The 11,002-nt window shown below is 52.3% G+C and overlaps 1 protein-coding gene across 1 annotated transcript; it reads left to right on the top strand.

The window, feature by feature from the left end:
* The first annotated feature begins 549 nt into the window (after window positions 1-549).
* On the top strand, window positions 550-9,861 carry MTARC2 (mitochondrial amidoxime reducing component 2). The gene is made up of 8 exons (XM_081114373.1): window positions 550-878; window positions 1,405-1,578; window positions 3,362-3,524; window positions 4,940-5,080; window positions 6,106-6,167; window positions 6,257-6,328; window positions 7,207-7,345; window positions 8,722-9,861. Exons 1-7 carry the CDS (start codon window positions 598-600, stop codon window positions 7,331-7,333), a joined length of 1,020 nt encoding a protein of 339 aa, XP_080970499.1. The 5' UTR covers window positions 550-597; the 3' UTR covers window positions 7,334-7,345; window positions 8,722-9,861.
* Window positions 9,862-11,002: the final 1,141 nt, after the last annotated feature.

Raw genomic sequence — 11,002 nt, 5'->3', positions numbered from 1 at the left:
AGTCCTGAGCCACAGTTTAATTAACATTTACTAAGAAACCACATGAGAACCGCCGGGCCCAGCAGGCTCGTCCTGCGGGCTTGGCCTCAGGCTGCAGGAAACGGGGCCAGACTGGGGCGCAGAGCAGAAGTGTCCACCGAATGGGTTGGGGGGAGAAGGTTCTGCCTTTCTCAGAGGATCTGCCGGCCAAAGTAGATCCTACTCGTTCTTACGTCTCCCATTCTCAAACCCGCAACCGCTGCCGATGCGCCTCCGCCAAGCAACCAAGTGGACGGGGTTAAGGGGGTACGACGGGGCGGAGAGGGGTTGGCCGGCGGGCGACGGTCCCGCCACAGGGGACAGGGAAGAGGGAGAGAGTGACCAGCCCAGATTACGCGGGACGCAATCTGCCTCGATTTCCCCGGGGCTGCCTGTTCTGGCCCCGCACCTAGGCGCGCGCACGCACCCTCCCTGCGCGTAACCGGTCGGGCCGCCCGGACGCGCGCACGGCCGGTGCCCACCTCCAGGAGTTGGGTCAAGGCTGGCTCCTCCCCTCCGGGCCTGGATCGCCGGTGCGCACGGCTCGCTCCCAGGTCCCTGCCCGCCACCCCTCCGGCCATGGGCGCCGCGGGCTCGCAGCTGCTGGGCCGCCTCGGCGGGTCGCGCCGCCCCGCGCTGTCCGGGGCCGCCTGGCTCGGGGCGGCCGCGCTCGGCCTGGGCGCCGTGGCGCTGGGGACGCTCGTCTGGCGGCGCGCGCGGCCCGGGCGGCGCCGGCGGCTGCAGCAGGTGGGCACCGTGGCCGAGCTGTGGATCTTCCCGGTCAAGTCCTGCAAGGGGGTGGCCGTGAGCGAGGCCGAGTGCACCGCCCTGGGGCTGCGCAGCGGCCGCCTGCGGGACAGGTACCGGCGGAGCGCGCGCAGGATGGGGGTTTGGGGCGGGGGGAGGCATGTCAGCGCGGGACCTGCTGGGGTTTTGTGTTGGGGGGAGACGGGAGGGGGGCTTACCTTTCCCCCATCCCCCCTCCGGAAGGAGAATAGAGGTTTGCCACCTGGGTTTCCGGGGCTGCCTTTGGTCCTGTGGCTGGGAAGGTCAAGTTCGTGCCTGACCCAGCTTGGGAAAGGTGGGTAGGGGTTAAAGTTCCTTCTGGGTAGCGGGACTGAGTCTGCCCTGGTTAGAAACTTTCTGCCGTGGCTTTTGGCACAACCGCAGGAACATAAAATTCCACGGGCACTAGGGGGCGCCTGGAGCAACGCTGAATCCAAGTCCTGCTTCGGGACCCTGGCTCTGGCCTCCCTGGGGCTTGTTCCCCACCGTGTCCAGTCCCAGGGCGAGGGGTTGATGCAAGAGGAACCCAGAGGGCAGCCCTGGGGAGGAGGAGGAGGAGGAGGAGGGTGCCCCGAGTGTGCCCTGGCTGGTTTCTCGCAGGTTTTGGCTGGTGATTAAGGAAGACGGACACATGGTCACGGCCCGCCAGGAGCCCCGCCTGGTCCTGGTCTCCGTCGCCTACGAGGACGACTGCCTGGTCTTCAGGGCGCCCGGCGCGGAGCAGCTGGTCTTGCCCAGCAAGCTGCCTTCCTCCAACGCGGTGCACGACTGCAGGTGCTCTGCTCGGCGCCCCCCCCCCACCTGCGGCAGGCCCCGCCTCCATTCTGGGCCCCTCCCGGAGCCCCCTCTTTGCACAGGAGGGGATGAGGCTGGTGAAGGAAAGGTTTAGGAGAAGTCTAGGCCAGGGGTCGGCAAACTCATTAGTCAACAGAGCCAAATATCAACAGTACAACGATTGGAATTTCTTCTGAGAGCCAAATTTTTTAAACTTAAACTATATAGGTAGGTACATTGTTAGGAACTTCATTAGGGTCCTCCTAAGGCTGAGGAAGAGCCACACTCAAGGGGCCAAAGAGCCGCATGTGGCTCGCGAGCCGCAGTTTGCCGACCACGGGTCTAGGCTGATCAGGTGTGATCAGGTGCAGGCTATTGCTTTAAGGTATCTGGGAATTGTTTTTTAATATATTTTTATTGACTTCAGAGAGGAAGGGAGAGGGAGAGAGAGATAGAAACATCAATGATGAGCGAGAATCATTGATCGGCTGCCTCCTGCACACTGGAGATTGAGCCCGCAACCCGGGCATGTGCCCTGACCGGGAATTGAACCTCCTGGTTCACCGGTCGATGCTCAACCACTGAGCCAGGCGGGCTGGGCTCTGGGAATGTTTTAATCAGACGTGGTAAGACTCGCAGGTCAGGAAATGACTGTTGCGAAGAAAGACGTTTTTTATATTCGCCGGTCCCTAGACACAGGGCCCCACGGGGAAGCTCCAGGTTGGCCAGGAGGCAGAGGGAACAGGAGAGATGTGAGCAAGAGCCTTTACTGTCGTTTCCAAAGGAAGGACTGCGAGGCCGGATAAAGGCTTAGGATTGGCGGGTGTGGAGAATCCCAGTGGGTCCTGGGACGTAGGGGCTGCCCCTAGTAGCCTGGTACCCGGCTCTGGGTGACTAGGGCAGGGGATGGCGGCCTGGGGTGTACAGAGCAGCAAAGGAGGTGGCTGGGGCTGAGGCTCTCGATTGGTTGGCATGTGTATGGAAGCCGAGTGGTTCACTATCTCTAGCCCTGGGAGGGGCACTTGCTTTAGAATCAGCAAAGCCCTGAGATGGCAAAGCATCACAAATATAGACGATCAAAAAGCGTGATTGAGCCCTAACCGGTTTGGCTCAGCGGATAGAGTGTCAACCTGCAGACTGAAGGGTCCCAGGTTTGATTCCGGTCAAGGGCATGTACCTGGGTTGCGGGCACATCCCCAGTAGGAGGTGTTCAGGAGGCAGCTGATCGATGTTTCTAACTCTCTATCCCTCTCCCTTCCTCTCTGTAAAAATCAATAAAATATACATTTTTTTAAAAAAGTATGATTGATACAAACATGGAGGGAGTGGGAAGAGCCAGCCTTTAGGGCAGTGATGGCGAACCTGTGACACGCGTGTCAGAGGTGACACGCGAACTCATTTTTTTGGTTGATTTTTCTTTGTTACATGGCATTTAAATATATAAAATAAATATCAAAAATATAAATCTTTTTCTTACTATGGTTGCAAAGATCAAAAAATTTCTATCTGTGACACGGCACCAGAGTGAAGTTAGGGTTTTTCAAAATGCTGACACGCCGAGCTCAAAAGGTTCGCCATCACTGCTTTGGGGTTTGTCTCTTTCTGTTTCAGTAGAAAGACTTCTATGCAGAATTGCATCCTTGTCGGCTTCCAAAAGCATCCTGAATCCTCGTGGCCCGTGGACCAGCGCTTAGGCAGGGCCCTGGGCCCGGAGGACCCCATCTGCTGCCCCAGGATCTGTGGATGCAGGACGTAACCCTGGTCTCTCCTCTCGCCCTTCCAGGATTTTCGGTCTTGACATTAAGGGCAGGGACTGTGGCGACGAGGCCGCTCAGTGGTTCACCAGCTTTTTGAAAACGGGGGCCTTCAGGCTGGTCCAGTTTGAAAAGAGCATGAAGGGAAGGGCGTCGAGGAACATTTTCCCGTCTTTTGTGCAGGACTACCAGGTGAGCGCCAGAGACCCGCCCCTCACCTCCCTCTGCCTGCCTGTCACCCCGCTCTTTCCTCCTCCTCCTCCACCCACAAAGAGCCTCTCTGGGGACCCCAGTCAGGAAAGGGTAGCCTGGCCCAGGTGCGTGGTCCCAGGGCGCCACCTGGGCCGGTGTTGGGGATGGAGAGGGAAGTGGGATGCATGGAGGATGGAATGTGGGGGGCAGCTGTGCAGGGAGAAGCCAGGAGCGACGCTCAGGCACTCAGGAGAAAATGCTTGGGGAGGTGAAAGTGAGAGGTTCGTTTGGGACTGAATGCAGGTTTCCTCAAATTTCAGAAGCGGGCTGTCCCCGAGCCAGCGCTGTTTTCCCAGGCAGCGCGGGACGGCTTTCTCGGGTGCCGGGAAGGTGCCTCCAGTGAAGAAACTGCGCCCTGTCCCTTTGCTTCTGCAGTGACATAAGGTTTAAAATAGCATGCACGCTCCTCCGGGTGCCTCCCCAGGCTCCCCGATCCCCAGGTTCCTTGAGTGCATGGGTTGTTCTCTGCCATTTCCCTGCCTAGAACAAGGCTGACGCATAGTAGGTGCTTCATTAAATGCATGTTGAGGGACTGGTGGCAGCTGAACCACGTCCTTACTCCAGTAGAGCTGATTGGCCGTGGATGCTTCCCCTGTTGGATGAGGATGAGGATGGGGGAGGGGATCACCTGCTGGGCGCTGGGGTGAGGAAGGAGGAGGAAAGTGGGGCCTGCAGGGGGAGGTTGGCCCCCAGCCTGGCTGCTGCCTTCAGTGTGTGGTCGGCGGGGAACCCCCCACCCCCTTAAGCCCAGAGCTGACTTGGCCATTTCCAAGCTCGGAGCATCCCCTCTTCCCTTCTGCACTCGGGTGTTTTTGCTTCTAGACCAGTGGTTCTCAACCTTCTGGCCCTTTAAATACAGTTCTTCATGTTGTTACCCAACCATAAAATTATTTTCGTGGCTACTTCATCACTGTCATGTTGCTACTGTGACGAATCGTCATGTAAATATCTGATCTGCAGGATGGTCTTAGGCGACCCCTGTGAGAGGGTCGTTCGACCGCCAAAGGGGTCGCAACCCACAGGTTGAGAACCGCTGTTCTAGACTTTTTAAAAAATATATTTTTTATTGATTTCAGAGAGGAAGGGAGAGGGAGAGAGAGATAGAAGCATCCATGATGAGAGAGAATCATGGATCGGCTGCCTCCTGCACGCCCCCTACTGGGGATCGAGCCCGCCACCCAGGTATGTGCCCTTGACGGGGGAATCGAACCTGGGACTCTTTAGTCCGCAGGCCGGCGCTCTATCCACTGAGCCACACCGGCTGGGGTTGGCTTCTAGACTTTGCTTAGCTTTGCAGTTGGCCCAGGGAATGCCACGAGGCGGCGAGGCCTGATGGGGCCATGCTCTTGGCACAGGTGGCCTACCCGGACTGCAGCCCGGTCATGATCATCTCCGAGGCCTCCCTGGCGGATCTGAACACCAGGCTGGAGAAGAAGGTGAAGATGGACCAGTTCCGGCCAAATATCGTGGTGACGGGCTGCGATGCCTTTGAGGAGGTCAGTGGCTCCCTGGTTTTGTGGGTCACGCTCAGAATGTGCTGCTCAAGACACTAGCCAGGGTGGGGAACCTTTTTTCTGCCCAGGGCCGTTTGGATATTTACAGCATCATTCGCGGGCCATACAGAAGGATCAGCTTAAAAACCAGCCCGCTGTCGTTGGCCAAACATTTCATGAACTCACCCCTGAGGCCTTGGCAGGGCCAGACCAAAGGATTTCTAGGTCCTCATATGGGGCCCGCGGGCTGGACGTTCCCCACCCCTGCGTCGGAATGGGAACGACTGTCTCCTTTCCCCGGGGCAGACTCCAAGCCTCCAGGGTTGGCAGCGCGGAAAGCTCCCTCCCCAATCACCTTTGAGTCCTTTTGGGAGATATTCCTTGGTTCTTCTCGCACTGCTTTCTTGTGCTTAGCTTCACGGCTAATACCAGCCAAAGAAGAAACTGCTTTAAAGATGAATGAAACCTTGCCCTAGCCCAGTGGTTCTCAACCTTCCTAATGCCGCGACCCTTTAATACAGTTCCTCATGTTGTGGTGACCCCCCATTTCATTGTTACAAATTGAACATAATTAAAGCATAGTGATCAATCACAAAAAACAATATGTAATTATATATGTGTTTTCCGATGGTCTTAGGCGACCCCTGTGAAAGGGTCGTGACCCACAGGTTGAGAACCACTGCCTAGCCAGTTTGGCTCAGTGGATAGAGCATTGGCCTGCGGACTGAAGGGTCCCAGGTTCGATTCGGGACAGCTCATGAATGTACCCCAATAGCTGATGCCTGGGTTGCAGGCTTGATCCCCAATAGGCAGCCAATCAGTATTCTCTCTCGTCATTGATATCTCTCTCTCCCTCTCTCTTCCTCTCTGAAATCAATAAAAATATATTTAAAAAAATAAATAAATAAAAATAAAGTGAGGCCGTGGTGAAGTAAAGAGCACGCTGTGCAAACATCTGGATAAAAATAATTTTTAAAAAAAGACGAATGAAACCTTAACTCAACAGAAAGTGTTCCCTCTTCTCCTAGGACACCTGGGACGAAATCCGAATTGGCAGCACGGAAATGAAAAAGGTTTTGGCTTGCCCCAGGTAAGGACTCTCGCGAGACTTGACCCCTGGGGTGTGGCCTGCCCGTCGGTCCTTCATCGGCCCCTAACCCCGGGGCTCCTGCCTGACAGGTGCATCATGACCACGGTGGACCCGGATACCGGAGTGATAGACCGGAAGGAGCCGCTGGAGACGCTGAAGAGGTAGGACACGTGTCCAGTGTGATTTTAATGTGGCCCCCACCTAGAACCGCCTGTGGGCGGAGGGGCTCTGCTTGGGCACCTTCCTCTCGGCCTTCCGGTTGATTTCTGTCTATCGGTTATTGCGAGTGCTGCTTCCTCTTTGCTTCTGGATGCATCTTTTAGTGCTTTGGACAATTTTTTTAAAAAAGTATGTGTTTTTATCGATTTTAGAGAGAGAGAAAAGGAGAGGGAGGGAGGAGGAGAGAGAGAGAAACGTCAATGAGAAAGAGAAGCACCTATGGCCTGCCACTTATTTATAAATAAGCTGGGGATGAAAGCTTGAATTCTATGAAAAGCACTTAGATGATTATTTTTTATTTTTTAATCCTCACCCCAGGATATTTTTCCATTGATTTTTTAAAAAATATTTTATTGATTTTTTTACAGAGAGCCAGAAACATCGATGAGAGAGAAACATCGATCAGCTGCCTCCTGCACACCCCCCCCACGGGGGATGTGCCCACAACTAAGGTACATGCTCTTCACCGGAATTGAACCCGGGACCCTTCAGTCCACAGGCCGACGCTCTATCCACTGAGCCAAACTGGCTAGGGCATTTCTCCATTGACTTTTAGAGAGAGTGGAAGAGAGAGGGAAAGACAGAGAGAAACATTGATGTGAGAGAGACACATCCATTGGTTGCCTCCTGCACGAGCCCTGACCAGGGCCCGGGCCGGAGAGGAGCCTGTAACCCAGGCATGTGCCCTTGACCGGAATCAAACCCGGGACCCTTTGGTCAACAGGCCGACACTCTATCCACTGAGCCACACCGGGGAGGGCAAAAGCACTTAGGTTATTAACCTTTTGGGCTCCTGAGGATGAATTTCGGCTCCTTTCAGCTACCGCCTGTGTAATCCTTCCGAGAAGCACATCTACAAGTCATCCCCACTTTTTGGGATCTATTATTCGGTGGAAAAAATCGGGAGCTTGAAAGTGGGCGACCCCGTGTACAAGATGGTGCAGTGACGGACCTGCGGGGTGAGTGACTCGGGAAGGGCCGGCTTTGCTTGCGGAAGGCAGTGCCTTGACGTCGCGGCCACGCTTTCTCGCGTTCAGAGGTTTCTACGTTTTGCTGGAAGAGTGAGCAGCTTGCGTTCTGACCTGTGGAGTTGGAAAATGCCCTTTCTTTTTAACCCCCTCAGTCATCTGTATTCCCCCACCCAGCCTTGCCCATCCCACTCTCCCACTCCATATCGGAGGCTGATGCTGGGGCCGCTGCCAAGACAGGTTTGTGTGCCCAGCTCACTAGGGGGTATTATTCAGAATAAGACCACGAAGGTGAGCGACCCGCAGAGCTACATACTTATCTTGTTTCTGTCTCTGACATATATATATATATATATATATATATATATATATATATACACACACACACACACACACACACATATATATATATATATATATATATATCATATGCTACACACATACAACAGTCCCCCAAAAATGTATACATACTGTAACAGCAGATAGCTCAACTGATGTTTCTTTCTTTTCAGATTTAACACATTGGAATTAATAGTTATTCAAAGTGTGTATCCATTTTTGGGGACACCCTATATATACATATATATGTCTTACATATATCATGTATCTATCATAAGATACACACACAGAAGTATGTATCATAAGCACTTCCATAGCCTTCCAATCTATTCATATGTCATTTAAAAAATATATAGAGATTGATTTCAGAAAGGAAGGGAGAGGGAGAGAGAGAGAAACATCAATGAGAGAGAATCATTGATTGGCTGCCTCCTGCACGCCCCACACTGGGTATCGAGCCCGCAACCTGGGCATGTGCCCTGACCCGGGAATCGAATGGGACCTCTTGGTTCATAGGTTGACGCTCAGCCAATGAGCCATGCTGGCCGGCCTCAAATGCCACTTTTGATGGCTTCATAACACTACCTCATCTTACAGTATTTAACAGTTGGACTATGTCCGGTTTTGTTAAAAAGCAATAGTGTAGCACATGTGTTTGTATGCAGAGCATTTAAAATGAAGTGTTTTCCTACGAGTTCTGTTTTTAAAGTGGGATTATTGACTCATGGGGGTCTTGGCATATTTCTTAGCATCTTGACCAATTGCTTTCCAAAGGGCTCTTCCCATCTGCACTTCCACATGTCCTGTGAGAGACACCCCTCTCTCTGAGCTGTTGCCAGAACTGGGTAATAAATATGTAAATGAATTCACTGACCTATAAGGTGATTTTTTCCCATTAAGGTGATTTGATGCAAGACGTGGTTTCTGTTTCCTGCATTTTGATAAGTAGCTGTTTTCTGGGTATTTGCATTACGTACGGCCAGTAGGAGAAATAAGCAAATAATCAGAGATTCTTGTTATTTTTTCAGATGTAAGCGTCCAGGAGACATCGATCAGGATTTTAACTACAATAACAATGCCACCTGGGAGAATCCCATCACCAGCCTCTGATTGTCTTCGTCCTGGAAACGAATCGTCGTTTTTGACTTTTTGGAGTTATTTGTGCTCTGAGTTAATGCAAGGAAAGTATTAGAGGTGATTTGGGGGATGAAAGGTTATATAGATTTTAGGTGAGGAAGACTTTTTAAATGAATGAAATCATCTATAAAATTATTTTGAATGGTACTCTGGCTCTTACATTTCTGACATTAATACTGACGAGTGAAGAAAGTATAAAGAATCTGTTCTAAAGCTGCACAATTTTTTCAAAACGTTTACTTTTTATCACCTCCCATTCCCTGCTTTAGGCAAAATGAAGAACAGCAGGTTTCCCGATGTGCCGTTATGGACGAACACACAAAATTCTGTTAGTCGGTTCTTCACACGAGGATATATTTTCAATTGATTTTTAGAGAGAGTGGAAGAGAGGGGGGAGGGAGGGGCAGAGAGAAACATAGATGTGAGAGAGACACATTGATTGGTTGCCACCCTGACTGGGGTGAGAGATCGAACCTGCAACCCAGGTATATGCCCTTCACCGGGAATCCAACCCACAACCTTCTGTGTGTGTGTGTGGTGGTGGGGGGGGAAGGGAGGCGATGCTCTAACCACTGAGCCCACTGGCCAGGGCCCTATTCGTTGGTTTTTACACGGCTGTTGAGTCCTATGGACCTTCCATGCGTGTGCTTTTGACCCGACCACCATGGAATGAGGTTGTAATTGAGTAGGGCGGTTATTTTATAAACCTTGTTTTTATATTCAATTATGCCTCTCTTAAGCCATATAGAATTGTGTAACTGCCAGATACACTGCCTGGAAACCCAGGTGAGATCAAGGAGAGAACTGGGATGTAAAAGAGAAAGGAAGTTTGAGAGTCGGAGTGGGGAGAAGGAAGGTTGCCCATAGATTCTTAGGCGCAAATCATTTTCATTTTGGTAACCAAGAGAAATGAACTTTTTTTGGCATGACGCAGCAAAAATTCTCACTGAAGTGATACATATGTGAATGAGTTCACCGACTTATAATTTTGTGCTTCCTCTACAATTAATAAATGTTTTACTTCTTTGGTATTTATGAGCCTGTTTCCAGGGCTTTCTCACTTTATATTAGAACTTCAGTCACTGCCATTCACCCTTTCGATTGCCTGGCGGAGACGCATTCCGAACCCACCAACTACCTCCTGTCCCTGGTGGGGGACGGGACCTCAGGGGTCAGGGGGTACAGTCCGTCTGACCGAGATGGCCGGTGGGTGGCTGGGAGGAGACTTCCCAGTGGCCTGCAGGAGCGGCTGTTCCCGCCCATTTCCCTGTGAGGGGAAGGTGGTCACTTCGCCATACCCCCCGAGTAAATTGTGGAAATGATGAAAAATCATGCTAACTTTGAAGTCCACCATTAACATAGAGAAGCGAAATCTTCCCTTTAAATTTCTAAAGATATGCCTGGCCTGCGTGGCTCAGTGGTTGAGCGCCGACCTATGAACCAGGAGGTCACGGTTAGATTCCCAGTCCGGGCACCTGCCCAGGCCACGGGCTCCATCCCCAGTGTGGGGCGTGCAGGAGGCAGCCAGTCAATGATTCTCTCTCATCATGGATGTTTCTATCTCTCTCTCCCTTCCTATCTGAAATCAATAAAAATATATTTTTTAAAAAATTCTGAAGAGAAATTAGGGAGAGAGAGAAATAGAAATCCATAAAATTTAAGGTTTGGGGGCTGTCTTTTCCTTAGAGAATATGGGGTCCAAAGTCCTGCGTCGTTCCGGGGTGTGTTACTCTATCTCCCCAGGCCGCCCACCAGACAACATTTGGGGGAGGGAAGAGGTGAGCGCATGGATGGACCCCAATAGGTGAAGCAACACTGTGTGTGCCCTGAACACAATTCCTGGATTTGGGGAGAGGGAGAGGGTGCCCTGAGGTTGGAGAATGAACAGGACAGATTCGTCTGTCCCCAAACTCCTTCCCCTGGGAGGGGGGCGAGGACACCGGGGCGCACCTGCTCCCCACTCTCTGGTTTCTAATTCGAACTCGGGCTTTGTCTTGCACATGTTCTCTCTCGGTCCATTTTCGGTTGAATAAACAGGCCACAAGTAAGTAGATAAATCAATCAATTGGCCGCTGGTGACGTTAGTCACGCGCCTGGCTGCTCCAGGTACTAGAGGCGGAGCTGCGATCCCACCCCGCACCCAGGTCCCACCCCGGGCCCAGGTCCCACCCC

Source organism: Myotis nattereri (genome assembly GCF_964212035.1).
Source record: "Myotis nattereri genome assembly, chromosome: 20".
NCBI classification, from domain to species: domain Eukaryota; kingdom Metazoa; phylum Chordata; class Mammalia; order Chiroptera; family Vespertilionidae; genus Myotis; species Myotis nattereri.
The sequence above is the reverse complement of the archived record's forward strand: the minus strand, read 5'-3'. Positions and strand labels throughout refer to the sequence as shown.